The 14438-nt window shown below is 40.8% G+C and overlaps 1 protein-coding gene across 3 annotated transcripts in view; it reads left to right on the forward strand.

The window, feature by feature from the left end:
* prkcz (protein kinase C, zeta) overlaps positions 1–14438 on the forward strand; it is a 744042-nt gene that overhangs the window by 412186 nt on the left and 317418 nt on the right. For all 3 annotated transcript variants that reach the window (XM_068017159.1, XM_068017160.1, XM_068017161.1), the window contains one exon: positions 11739–11870. In XM_068017159.1, coding sequence (XP_067873260.1) covers positions 11739–11870 — 132 coding nt within the window. The remainder of the gene's footprint in view (positions 1–11738; positions 11871–14438) is intronic.

Genomic DNA, 14438 nt, shown 5'->3' on the forward strand with positions numbered 1-14438 from the left:
TTTGTTTTGATTTGCCTGTATTTCGCACATTTGATTTGATTTTTGTTGCATTGCTTTTATCCTCCCTGGTTTCTAAGTGGCTGCTTTGTTTTAAGTGGAGAAATTTGTTGAATCCCAGTGGGGTTGAGCTTTGCAGAATTCCCCTCGCCCCACACCCTGCAGTGTACTCCGGCTTTTTCTGGTTGGATGTATTCATTTACTGTTGCATGTCCCAATATGGATTACCCTACATTTTAGTAAATTTAAAATCTATCTGCCATATCCTAGATTTTCTACAGAATTAGTTCAAGTTTCTCTGAATATCATTGGTCTCTCTTTGAATTTTTATTTGCTTTGTGTCATCTGCTAATTTAATGCTACACCACATATATCCTGTTCCAGATCATTCTCAAATATTGTAAATAATAAGGAGCTAATTCATGTTGGCCTAGTTAATTTTTTTTCCCAAGCAGAGAAATTTTCATTTATTATAAATCCTGTCTAGTGTCACCAAGCAAATTTTCAATTTTTATTTGCTTCTTGGTATGTGGACATTCCTAGTAAGGCCAGCAATTATTGCACATCCCTAATTTCCCTTGCGCAGGTGGTGGTGCAGTCCCTTGAACTGCTGCAGTTCATGTGATGCAGGTATACCCACAATGCCGTAAGCAAGGGAGTTCCAAGATTTTGACGAAGCAAGAGAGTTCCAAGATTTGACGAAGCAAGAGTGAAGCAATAGTGATATAGTTCCAATTCAGGGTGATGTGTGACTTGGAGGGGAACTTGCAGATGGTGGTGTTCCTGTGCGCCTGCTGCCCTTGTCCTTCTGTGTGGTAGAGGTAGCAGGTTTGGAGGGTGCTTTTGAAGGAGCCTTGGCAAGTTGTTGCGGTGCATCTTGTAGATGGTTCACACAGGTGGTAGAGAGAGCGAATGTTGAAGCTGGTGGATGAGGTGCCAATCAAGCGGATGGTGTTGAGCTTCTTGAGTGTTGAAGCTGCACTCATTCAGGAAAGTGGACAGAATTCGATTACACTCCTCACTTGTGCCTTGTAGATGGTGGACAGGCTCTGGGGAGTCAGGAGGTGAGTTACTCACCGCAGAATTCCCAGCCTCTGACCTGCTCTTGTGCTCGCTGTCCTACATTGGCTTTGATAACGCCTTGAATTTCAAATCCCTCCACAGCCTCACCCCTTGCTATCTCTGTAATCTCCTTCAGCCCTACAACTCTCCAGTATTTATATGGCTTGTCCAATTAAGATTCTGGTCAGTGGTAACCCCCAAGATGTTGATGCTGGGGGATTCAGTGAAGGTAATGCTGTTGAATGTCGAGCGAGGAGAATTTCTTCTATTGGATATGGCTATTGTCTGGCAATTGTAAACTTCAAAGTGATATCGGGAAGAACTTCTCTGAAAGTGGTGAATGTTTGGAATAATTTGTTTGGCGTGATAGCAGAGATAAAAACTGCAGTAACATTAAAATAGTGGTTCAATGCTAAAATGGGAGAATTATGATACTTGAGAGGTCAGCTTTGATGGGCAACAGGACAATTTCTCATTATTCTTGGCTTTACATCCTTAATAGGCATGCAAAAAGACAGACTGAACTGCATCTTAATTTGTCTAGAATGAGTTGCACCACGCCAGATATGATACAGACTGATTAATTTTCATTATATGGCAACTGTTTCTTCTGCTTATAGAATCAGGGAATGATACAGCACAGAAGGCCGTTCAGTCCATCATGCCCATGCTAGCTTTTTGAAAGAGCTATGCAATTCGACTCACTCTCCTATTCTTTCCAATAGCACAGTTAATTGTTCCCCTTCCAAGAATTTTACTGATTTCCTTTTGAAAGCTATTATTGAATCTTTTCTACCACCCTTTCAGGCAATGCATTCCAAATTATCATAATTCGATTTCTTCATGTCGCCCTGGTATAAATCACTATCTAATTTTTTTGGTCCTGGCTGCTTTAAAAAATCACCATTTGAGATTCTGGATTGCAGTTGCAGTCCTAACTCTAGGTATCTCCAGTCTTGACTGTTCCAGTGTTCTCCTCGCCAGCTTCCAACTTTGCACCCTCTGTAAACTTGAGCTCATGGTGACTCCGCAGTCAGTATCTTAACTTGAATCAATTTCCATTTATCCTTCACCCCTGTGCTCACCCAGTGTCCTACATTGGCTTTGATAACACCTTGAATTTCAAATCCCTCCATCGCCTCACCCCTTGCTACCTCTGTAATCTCCTTCAGCCCTCCAACTCTCCAAGACATCTGTGCTTCTCCAATTCTGGTCTCTTGAGCATCCCCGATTTTAATCGCTCTATCATTGCTGACCATGCCTTCGGCTGCCTAGGCCCTAAGCTCTAAAGTTCATTTCCTAAACCTCTGCCTCTCTGCATCTCTCTCCTCCTTTAAGCCGCTACTGAATAAAAACCTACCTCTGACCAAGCTTTTGTTCATTTGTCTTAATGAATCATTATGTGGCTATTTGCCAAATTTTGTTGGTAACACTCCTGTGAAGCGCCTTGGGACGTTGTACCACATTAAAGGCACTATATAAATGCAAGTTGTTGTTGATTAATTCACCGTGACAGCTTCTAAATGCCTTTTCAACAGAGCCTGGAGGTAACTGCTCTTAAGTGAGCTTTGATTAAGCTGTCTCAAAATCCAGTTTGTAACTGGAAGTGCATTTTTGAAGGGAGTGTTGAGCTGCAGAAGGTTGTTCATTATCCACAACTTGATTTTAGATGGACAGTGAGGCAGTACAATAACAGTTGTTTGCTTCACCTTTACAGTGTTACTTTTGATTAGAGTATGATTGTCATACACATGAAAGCTAACCTCATATTTATTCATAATGACGCCAAAGAGGCAGCATGTAGGTGAAGGGTAGGAGAGGGATAGAAATTTTTAAATACATTTCACTCTGCTCTATCCATTATTGAATACCGTACATGTAAAATCTGTTTATAATTTGTCCACATTGACAAATTATTTTATATATTAGAGCTTTTTTTTCAAATTTGCTTATGCACTTTTTTTCCTCTTGGCAGTTATTGGTGAATAGCCAAGTAAACAATTTGCATCGGGCAACCTTTTCCACTAATTCTTTTTAAAAACTTCAGCACTTAAAGAATGCTTTGCTTTATTCAGTTGTACTTTATCAGACTACCTTACTACAAACTCATTTGAATCATCATATTGCAGAACTTCCAGTAGCTTTTCTCATCGAGGATGCAGTCTTCTGATTAGCAGAATGCTTCAACTAAGGCCAGGAAATGCAGTTTATTACAAAGGAAGAGTTTTAATATAATTTCACCCATTTAGGTTGCGGAGTCATTTAATGTTCAATAGGATTAAACAAAATAAAGAAATTCAATCAGGAAACAGAATCTAAAGAAGACGACTATTTTCTTTCTCTACATTTCCATGGTAAAATCATTGTGATTTCATCTGTTTTCAAAAGTGGAAGTGGGAGAGGTGCAGAATTATGATTTCCCATTCACAGAAACTTTTGAGTTCTTAAGCATTTAAGTATACATAAGAACATATGAATTAGGAGCAGAAGTAGGCCATTTGGCCCCTTGGGCCTGCTCTGCCATTCGATAAGATCATGGCTGATCTGTTTGTGTTTCGAATTCCACACTCCCATCTACTCCCGATAACTCTTGATTCCCTTGCCTAACAAGAATCTATCTACCTCTGCCTTAAAAATATTCAATGATCTCACCTCCACCACCTTCTGAGGCAGAGAGCTCCTAAGTCACGCAACCCTCAGAAAAAATTTCTCCTCATCTCTGTCCTAAAAGGGTGACCCTAATTTTAAAACAGTGCTCCCTAGTTCTGGACTCACCCACAAGCGGAAACATCCTCTCCACATCCACCTTGTCTAAACCGTTCGGGATCTTATAAAGTTCAATCAAGTTTCCCCTCACTCTTCTAAACTCCAGTGAAAACAAGCCCAGTCTGTCCAACCTTTCTTCATAAAACAACCCGCTCATTCCAGGTATCAATCTAGTAAACCTCCTCTGAATCACCTCCAACGCATATACGTCCTTCTTTAAATAAGGAGACTAAAACTGCACACAGTATTGGAGATGTGGTCTCACCAATGCCAATAACTGAAGCATAACATCCTTGCTTTTATTTTCAATTCCTCTTGTAATAAAGGATAGCATTCCATTAGCCTTCTTTATTACTTGCTGTACCTGCCTACTAACTTTTTGTGACTCGTGCAGTAGATCCCTGTGCACCTCGGAATTCTGCAGTCGTTCTCCATTTAAGTAATACTGTGCTTTTTTTATTCTTCCTGCCAAAGTGAACAACTACACATTTTCCCACATTATATTCCATTTGCCAGATTTTTACCCACTCACTCAACCTATCTGTGTGGCTCTGCAAGCTCCTTATGTCCTCTTCACAACATACTTTCCCACCTATCTTTGTGTGATCTGCAAATTTAGCTACCATGCCATCGTTCCCCTCATCTAAGTCATTGATATAAATTGTAAAAAGTTGAGGCCCCAGCACAGACCCCTGCGGGACTCTACACGTCACATCTTGCCAATCAGAAAAGGACCCATTTATGCATACTGTCTGTTTTCTGCCAGCCAGCCAATCTTCTATCCATGCTAATATGTTATCCCCTACACCATGAGCTCCTACTTTGCGCAATAACCTTTTATGTGGCACCTTGTCAAGTGCCTTCTGGAAATCCATCTATGGGCTCCCCTTTATCCACAGCAAATGCTACTGCTTAAAAGAACACCAACAAATTGATTAAACATGATTTCCCTTTCACAAAACCATACTGACTATTCTCGATTATCTTGAGTTTTTCTAAGTGCCCAGCTACAACCTCCTTTAATAATCAATTCTAGCACCTTCCCCACGACAGATGTCAAGCTAACTGGCCTATAGTTACCTGTTTTCTGCCTCCCACCACCCTCCCCCCACCCCCCCCCCCCCCCCCCCCCACCTTCTTGAATAGAGGGGTTATATTTGCTACTTTGCAGTCTGGTGGAACCTTACCAGAATATAACGAATTTTGAAAAATTAACACCAACCCATCTACAACCTCATAGTCATCTCTTTTAAGACCCTAGGATGAAGTCCATCAGGACCCGGGCACTTGTCAGCCCGCAGCTCCATCAGTTTGGTCAGTATGGCTTCCCTGGTGATTGTAATTTCACCGTTCCTCTTTTCCTTCCACCTCCTGATTTACAACTATTACTGGAATGTTTTTTGTATCTCCTATAGTGAAGACAGAAATAAAGTATTTGTTCATTGCATCCGCCATTTCCTTATTATCTACTATTAACTCCCCATTCTAACTCTCCAGAGGATCAACATTCACTTAACTGTCTTCCTTTTTAAGTACCTGTAGAAACGCTTGCTATCTTTTTACATTTCTAGCTAGCTTCCTCTTGTACTCTAATTTCTTTCTTCTGATTAACCTTTGTCATTCTCTGCCGTTCTTTATATTCTGACCAATCATCTGAACAGCCACTCATCTTTGCGCAATTGTATGCCTTTTCCTTAAGTTTTATGCTTTCCTTAACTTAGTTTCCTTAATTTAGTTAACCCTGGATGGTTGTTCCTTCCCTTAGAATTTTTCTTTCTGGTAGGAATATACTTATTCTGAAATAGCCCCTTAAATGTCTGCCACTGCTTCTCTATTGATCTGTTTCCTAGCCTAGTAACCCAGTTCACTTCAGCTAGCTCAGCTTTCATGCCCACATAGTTGCCCTGATTCACATTTAAAATACTAGTCTCAGACCCACTCTTCTGTCTTTCAAACTGGATGTAAAATTCAATCATATTGTGGTCGTTGTTACCTAGAGCTGTCTTTACTCTGAGGTCATTAATTAATCCTGTCACATTACACAATACCTAGTCTAATATAATCTGCTCTCTGGTTAGTTCCAGAACGTGTTGCCCTAAGAAACTATCTCAAAAGCATTCTATGAACTCCTTATCCGGGCTACTATTGCCAATCTGATTTTTTCAGTTTATATGTAGATTAAAATCACCCATGATTATTTCTGTCTCTTTATCACAGACACCCAATATTCCTTCTTGTATACATGTCCTACATTGTGATTACTGTTGGGGGGCCTGTAGACCACTCCCACTAGTGACTTCTTTCCTCTACTATTCCTCATCTCCACCCAAACCGATTCTACATCCTGATCTCCTGAACCAAGGTCATCTCTAACTATTGCACCAATGACATCCTTGATTAACAGTTCCACCCCTCCACCTTTACCTAGCTTCTTATTCTTCATGAATGTCACATACCCCTCAATATTCAGGACCCAATCCTTGTCATTCTGCAGCGACGTCTCCATAATGGCTATCAGATCATATTTATTTACTTCAGTGTGCCCTATCAGTTTGTCTACTTTGTTATGAATGCTATGTGCATTCAGATACAGAGGCTTTAGTTTTGTCTTTTTGTTATCTTTGTAAATTCTCGTCTTGACTGTTGGTGTGTTCTTAGGTTTTTTTCTCTCTGTCCCTACCTGCCATTCTCTGACATTCATTTGCCATATTACTATTCTGCTCTCCTGCCTTGACTCTACCCCTTGATTTGCTACATCTCTTCAAGTTTGATTCCTCAAACGTGCCCCCCCCCTCCCCCGTCCCCCTTGTTTAGTTTAAAGCCCTCTCTACTTCTCTAGTTATACGGTTTGCTAGAACACTGGTCCCAGTACGGTTCAGGTGCACACCATCCCAACGGTACAGTTCCCACTTTCTCCAATACTGGTGCCAGTGCCCCATGAACCAAAACCCACATCTCCCACACCAGTCTTTGAGCCACATATTCATTTCACTAAGCTTATGTGCCCTCTGCCAATTGCCATGTGGCTCAGGTGATAATCCAGAGATTATTATCTTTGAGGTTCTGCTCTTCAATTTGGTGCCTAGTTCCTCATACTGTCTGAGCACAACCTCTTTCTTAGTCCTACCTATGTCGTTGGTACCTAAATGGACCATGACAACTGGATCCTCCCCCTCCTACTCCAGGTTCTTGTCCAGCCCTGAGCAGATGTCCCAAACCCTGGCACCAGGTAAGCAACACAGCCTTCTGGACTCATGCTCTCGGCTGCACAGAACAGTGTCAATCCCCCTCACTATACTATCCCCTACTACCACTACATTCCTTTTTGCTCCCCCCACTTGAATAGCATCCTGTACCACAGTGCCATGGCCAGTCTGCTCATCCACCTTGCAGACCTTGCTTTCGTCTTCACAGGTTGAGAGCACCTCAAACCTGTTTGATAATTGCAATGTCTGAGGCTCCTCCAATACCTTCTGCTCAGTCCCATGACCTGCCTCACTCACAGTCACATCCTCCTATCTCTCACTGCTGACCAAAATAGATGACCCTGTTCTCTAAGAGGTGTGACCGTCTTCCGAAACAAAGCGTCTAGGTATTTCTCTCTCTCCCTTATGTTGCGCAGTATTTTGCAGTTTGACTTCCAGATCAATAATCCTGATCCGGAATTCCTCTAGCTGCTTACACTTTCTGCAGACGTGTTTCTCCTGGATCCCCTTGGCATCCAAAAGCTCCCACATACCACAGCTGCAACATAACACCTGTCCTGCCATTGTTACTTATGCTATTAGTTAATTTACTTTAATTACTTTCTTAATTAACTTAGAATAATTCCTGTGTCTAGTAGAATTTACTGTGCTTATTAAATGCTTGTACCACCTACGATTAAAGTTATACTTTTCTTAATTATATGGATATGTGTTTTAGGTATCTTAATTATTGTTTCTTCTTTATTTAGTTTTATATTTTATTTTATTTTAAAGTGTTCTTTTTATAGATCTACCTTAACTCTGGTGTCCTAAGCTAGCTATTAACACGCTGTGCCTTACACGAAGCGCCCTACCAGCCAATCAACTTACTAGTTTCCTGTGATGTCACAGTTTTTTCACTCCATTCTCCAGCAGCTGAAATGGCTCCTGGCTGTATTTATGACACTCCCAGCTGCCTCTGCTCCTCTCCAGGTAGGTAAGGCCGCACTCCGATCACCAGGCGCTCCCGGCTCCCGACTGCCTCTACTTTGCTCTGCTCCAGGTAGGTAAGGCCGCGCTCTGATTCCCACGCTGCATTTATGGCGCTCCTGGCTCCCGACTGCCTCTGCTCCACTCCAGGTAGGTAAGAAAATAGCTAATTGTAATTGCTGAAAAAAGACTTGCTGTTGAAGCTCATCGTCTTGCACTCATCAGGACAGACACGAGAATGCCAAATTTCAAAGGGAGCAACAATTTATACTGCATGAGAAAAGGGTGCTAATTGGTTGGCAAATTGACTTAATTACCCTGGAAGGGTAAGGTATCTCAAAAATTTGAGCAACAGGTGAAGCTAGCTGTTACACACTGCTACGATGCAGTAGCAACACAAGTGGTATTTTTCACTAATGGGATGCTGCTGTCAAGCCAAAAAGACGTTCTGCCTACCACCCAAATGAGTAATGTGGTATATGATGAATTCCAGTACCAGTGCAATGCCAGGTACGATAGCCATATGTCCCAACAACTGGCAGATTGTATCAAACAGCCTATCCCTTTGGCTGTTCACAATCGGCCGACCATACTCAACCAGCCCATACTTGCAAAACTCCGAACACAATGTCTAACGTTAGATGTGATTCCACGATTGGACAGCACTTAGTGAACAATCCCAAGTGTGCTAAGAACTACACTAGCAACCAATTTAAGATTATCGGTCAGGCTCGCAATGTGGCTCATTTATGCTTTAGAAGCTACCTATATTCATACATAGGGACCTATCCTCTGCAGGAAAAAGGAACATGTCCAGATGTTGCACCTTTTATGAATTAAACAAATCTGTGGGGGACAATAGTTCCCAGATGCATTTTCCATGGCAACACCTCAACCAATTAGAGTCAACTTGCCAACCAATCAGCACCCTTTTCTCATGCAGTGTAAATTGTTGCTTCCTTTGAAATTTGGCATTCTTGCATCTGTCTGATGAGTGCAAGACCAAAAACTTCGACAGGATGTTTCTTCACCAATACTCAAGTTCTATACTACCCAGTGACTATACCTAATTGTAGTAACTACTGCTTGGCAGGCCTCCTCCTACAGTGAGATCTTTATCCAAATAGGTTTCATTGAAAATACAACATCAATTTTTGACTGTGTTGGTGGAGTTTGGAAAGCTGGCTGAATTCATTAACTTGTAAGTTTATCATTGTACGGCTGCTGTTGTTTTGATAAAAATGCTATTACATTTTAATTTATTTTTAAACACTAGAAATTTTCAGTAGTAACTTTTAAAAAATAAAATAAAATTCTACATGTGGTAAGATTCTACTGAATTAAAGGATAATTTCACAGGGACTGAAGACAGGATGCAGGTTTAAGACTGTGAGCAAGAAGATCCCAGTCATGCAATGTAAGATTTACAGAATTTCCCCTCCAATTTTTGTCCCTTGCTGTTTCTTGAAGTTGGTGACTCAATTAAAGTGTAATTGAGTGGCACTTTTCCTCTAGTGGCACACCTGCCAAACAGTTAGGATTCTGTGAAATGTAATTTACTTTAAGGGTGTTGTGAGCTGATTCCATGACACTCAACATTTCCTTAAGCTCAAAAAGTCAGCCTAAAGTCCTGTTATGATGCTTCTGTTGGCTGAGTAAAGGAGAAAATAAGCATTGGAATTTGAAAATACAACATTTTTTGACAGTGGCAGGAGTGTTTGAGAAGAGTGGCTGCCTTTTTGAGGCAAGGAAATGTTAAGTGTGTCATGATTGGAATCAGGCAACTCGTTCTACTCACAACACCCTTAAACTTGCAGTCTTTTCTCATTGGCAGCACAATAATCCTTTAATTCAGCAGACTCTTGCCATAATACAAAAGTTTAATTTTTTTTTAGAATTTTCTGATTTAAAATAAAATGAATTGAAATACAATACATTATTAAACCTACAGCAGCAATATGATTGGCTTACATGTTAACCAACAAAAATTTGTATTTATATAATGCCTTTAGTGTAATAAAACATCCCATGGTGCTTCACAGGTGTGTTGAAAAGCAAAATTTGACACGAAGCCACATAAGGCGATATTAGGACAGATGGCCAAAAGCTTGGTCAAAGAGTTAGATTTTTTAAAGGGAGGAAAGAGAGGTAGAGAGAGAATTCCAGAGCTTAACGTCTAGGCAGCTAAAGGCACGGCTGCCAGTGATAGAACATTTAAAATCAGGGATGCTTGAGAGGCCATAATTCGAGGAGCGCAGATAACTCGGAGGGTTGTGGGGCTGGAAGCGATTAGAGATAGGAAGGCGAAAGACAATGGAGAGATTTGAAAACAAGGATGAGCCTTTTAAAATCAAGGTTTTGCTTGACTGAGAGCCAGTAAAGATCAGCAAGCACAGGGGTGATAGGTGAACGGGACTTGGTGCAAGCAAGGACACGGGCAGCAGAGTTTTGGACAACCTCAAGTTTCCAGAGGTCGCTCTGGAGAGAGGCCGGTCGGGAGTGCATTCGAATAGTCAAGTCTAGAGGTAACAAAGGCTTGGATGAGGGTTTCAGCAGCATAGCTGTGGCAGGGACGGAGTCAGGCAAAGTTATGAGGTGAAAATAAATGGTCAATGTGATGGCACAGGAATGTAGTTGGAAGCTCATCTCGAGGTCAAATATGACAACAAAGTCGTGTACTAAAGAATTGTACTACTCTTTCTGAACACTGCTGCTGCAGTCAAAAAAAATGTTGAGTTTTCAGTGACTTCTCAATGAACTGGAATTTCCATTTTCACCTCTAAATTCATCTTGTGTTTCTTTAATTGCCTATTGCCACTTATTTTTGCCTTGCATCATCAGCCATTTTGTCATTTAATCTCTCCTGCCTAATCTCCTGAGTACTCCCAGATTTTTTTGTTCTTATTTCAGATTTCAAACGTCTGCAATATTTTGCTTTAATATTCGAATTTTTTTAAGTGTTTCCAATCTGTTTAACCTCTCTCCCATCTAAAGGTGTTGTGGGGAGAGCTGCATTTAATGGGGAAAAATACAAAGTGCTATCATCTTCTCCATGCTGTTGCTGTTGGAACTCGCAGTTAAATTATTTTGTTAATTCTGGCCATTTTTAAAAATTGTTTTCGTGGGATATGGGCATTGTGGCAAGGCCAGCATTTAATGCTCAAATAACTGTCCTTTACAGCTGAGTGGCTTGCTTGGCCATTTCAGAGGACTGTTGAGAGTTAACCACTTTGCTCCGGGTCTGGACTCACATGTAGGCCAGACCGAGTAAGGATGGCAGATTTCCTTCCCTAAAGGACATTAGTGAGCCAGGTGGGTGTTTATGACAATCAATAGTTTCATGGCACCATAACTGAGACTAGCTTTCAATTCCAGATTTATTTAATTACGTTTATTAATTAATAGAATTTAAATTCCGCCAGCTGCTGTGTGGGATTTGAACCCGTCTCCCCAGGGAATTTGACTGGGCCTCTGGATTACTAGTTCAGTTACATTACCACTATACTACCCTTGTAGTCTTAATAGCAATAACAATGGCAGCAAATGCATGGTGGAAGGTATGATTGTTTACATCGGTTTCCCATACAAGATTGGCTGTTGGATTGTGGGATTGACCTTAATTCAACAATCTCTTGCACTCAAGCGGATTTATGGAGAACAGGCATGCTTGTCATAAGTGAATACAATGTGAAAAGACTCAATAAAAATGTGTGCTAATTGTGTTTTTCTTCTCTGCAGAAGGCCTACTGTGGACACTGCAGTGAAAGGATATGGGGTCTAGGCAGGCAGGGCTACAAGTGTATCAACTGCAAATTGTTGGTCCATAAGCGCTGTCACAAACTTGTTCCACTGACCTGCCAAAGGCATATGGTAAGTAATGCATATTTCCATATGTTAAATGTTGTGGCTGTTTATTGTTAATGCCTGCTTTTGTTCCTCATTCTCTCCCCACCTTGGTGTTGTTTCCAACTACACTGCTTTAAGTCAAAAGTAATGGATGTTCTAAGCTGCAGATTTCATCACATTGGTGTATTGCACTATTCCATGACTGACTAGTTAGATGTATTTTCTGTGCGTTTTAATTTCTCCACCTTTCTTTATAGCAGTTAAGACAATGTAATAATTAATATAATTACTTCTATGAATACTTGAATTCAAACATATCAATTCTGTGGAGGCAAGAAAAACTGCGCAAGTCAGTAGGAACTTGTTTGCTTTATTATTCTGACAATGAAGAATGCTGTGATGACTCGGACAGATGCATTACATGATGTGCCACTGATCAATAGAGACCAGAAAGTTTCCAGGTTCAGTCCCCTGATTGTATTGAGTTAGTGGATTACAGTCAGAGCAACAGATTGGATGCTACATTTGGCCTTACTGCTTCTATGCTAAGGAGGAGAGCAACTTGCCATTTGATTCGATTCCAATTCTTGGAGAATCATTAACAAAATCAGATTTGGTACTTGTGACACCCTATCGGTACTAAACCCACTGACTGTTAGGATATGCCAGTATGACAGTTACAGGCTTCACTGATAACTTACCAATTTCAGAAAGTTCCGTTCTTGGGTAGAGTCTTGCTCCACTTTGACTGAGTGAGAAGAGGTGTCACTTTAATTGTTAGAAAATATAACTCACAACATTAATAATTTCTCCAACACTTGCTATATGTTATGCTAACATCTCTTGTGTTCTTTGGTCTTTGACAGTACGACTTCTTCTGTTCAAATGTAATTGAAAGTTAGCAACCTAAAATTATATACAAGCATAATAACTCATTTGGACCAAAAATGTTTTATTCTGCAATTACATTGTCGGATTGTTCAGCATAACCCTGACCAGTTAAAGATTCTATTATAAATAAAATCAAGAAATGCTGGGACCACTCAGCAGGTCTGGCAGCATCTGTGGAAAGAGAAGCAGAGTTAACGTTTCGGGTCAGTGACCCTTCATCGGAAGGGTTCCGATGAAGGGTCACTGACCCGAAACGTTAACTCTGCTTCTCTTTCCACAGATGTTGCCAGACCTGCTGAGTGGTCCCAGCATTTCTTGATTTTATTTCAGATTTCCAGCATCCGCAGTATTTTGCTTTTATTTAAGGATTCTATTAGTTTTATTCAGTACATAAAACTATTGATTCTTATTGACTTATCCTGACTGACTTAGGTTTTTTTTCTCTCTTTCTAATTCCTTCAGTTACCCTGTTTTTTCTCTTGCTTTCTAATGGGTTCCTTTTTGACTGAATTATTCAACAGTAACAGCTTGTATCTATATTACACCTTTAGTTTAGAATTTACATTAAAGTACTTCACAAAGGAGAAATGGATCAGCCGTAGTGGATGAGTTAAGAGAGATGACTTAAAGCATATAGGATTTTAGAAGGTTTTTAGGGGAAGGGAAGAAAACAGGATGGAGTAATAGGGAAGGAGTTCCAGACTGTAGGCCTAAGAAATCTAAAGGCAGTGTCACCCATGGTGGGGTGATTGTGGTGCAAATGGGTTGAGAATCAGACAATTAAAGGGTGTGGGCTGAAGTGTAGGCTGGGGGAGATTGCAGAGGTGTGGGACAAGGCTATCGAAGGATTTATGAATAAGAGGAGCAGGGGGAGGGGGTGTGTGCGGTGGAATGGAACTTTTATGCTAATAAAGATGGTTTGATTTTCACCGTGGTGCAATTATTGAAAGTTCTGACTGATTTATGACCTGGGACATCCAGTTGGACACCTCTCTTACGTATGTGCACTTTTCTCACCTCTCCTTTGTACACGCATGCTGTCTCCCCCTTTGCACAGAAACTTTCCCTATAAATGATGCTGTATATATATTTTCTGACCCTCTTTGAGATTTTGTGGTCTTTTTTATTGACTCCTCCATCTTTTTCTCTCTCATTCACTCAGCATTAACGATGCTTGCAAACTCTTCAGCTTTGTCTCTTGAACTCATGTATTGAGTTCTGCCATGATTGTGGATGTGGTTGTTCATGAAGCCATTAGTGGCCGATTGTTACCCACCATTCACAACTGAATGTACTTGGACTACACAGTTTTGTTGTGATCCTTTGTTGTTGGACTGTATTGTTCTGCTTAAAACATGGTGTTTTTGGTGCTTAGCATACAGATAACTTATAGCTTCATGGTGCTACTCCTGACATCCATAGGAACATAGGAAGATAGGAACAGGAGTAGGCTATTCAGCCCCTTGAGCCTGTCCCGCCATTCAATGAGATCATGGCTGATCCGCGGCCTAACTCCATATACCTGCCTTTGGCTCATATCCCTTAATATCTTTGCTTAACAAAAATCTATCTATCTCAGATTTAAAATTAACATCTGTTCTAGCTTCAACTGCTGTTTGTGGGAGCGAGTTCCAAACCTCTACCACCCTTTGCGTGAAGAAGTGCTTCCTAACATCTCTCCTGAATGGTCTGGTTCTAATT

The sequence above is a fragment of the Heterodontus francisci genome, chromosome 37 (assembly GCF_036365525.1).
Source record: "Heterodontus francisci isolate sHetFra1 chromosome 37, sHetFra1.hap1, whole genome shotgun sequence".
NCBI lineage: Eukaryota > Metazoa > Chordata > Chondrichthyes > Heterodontiformes > Heterodontidae > Heterodontus > Heterodontus francisci.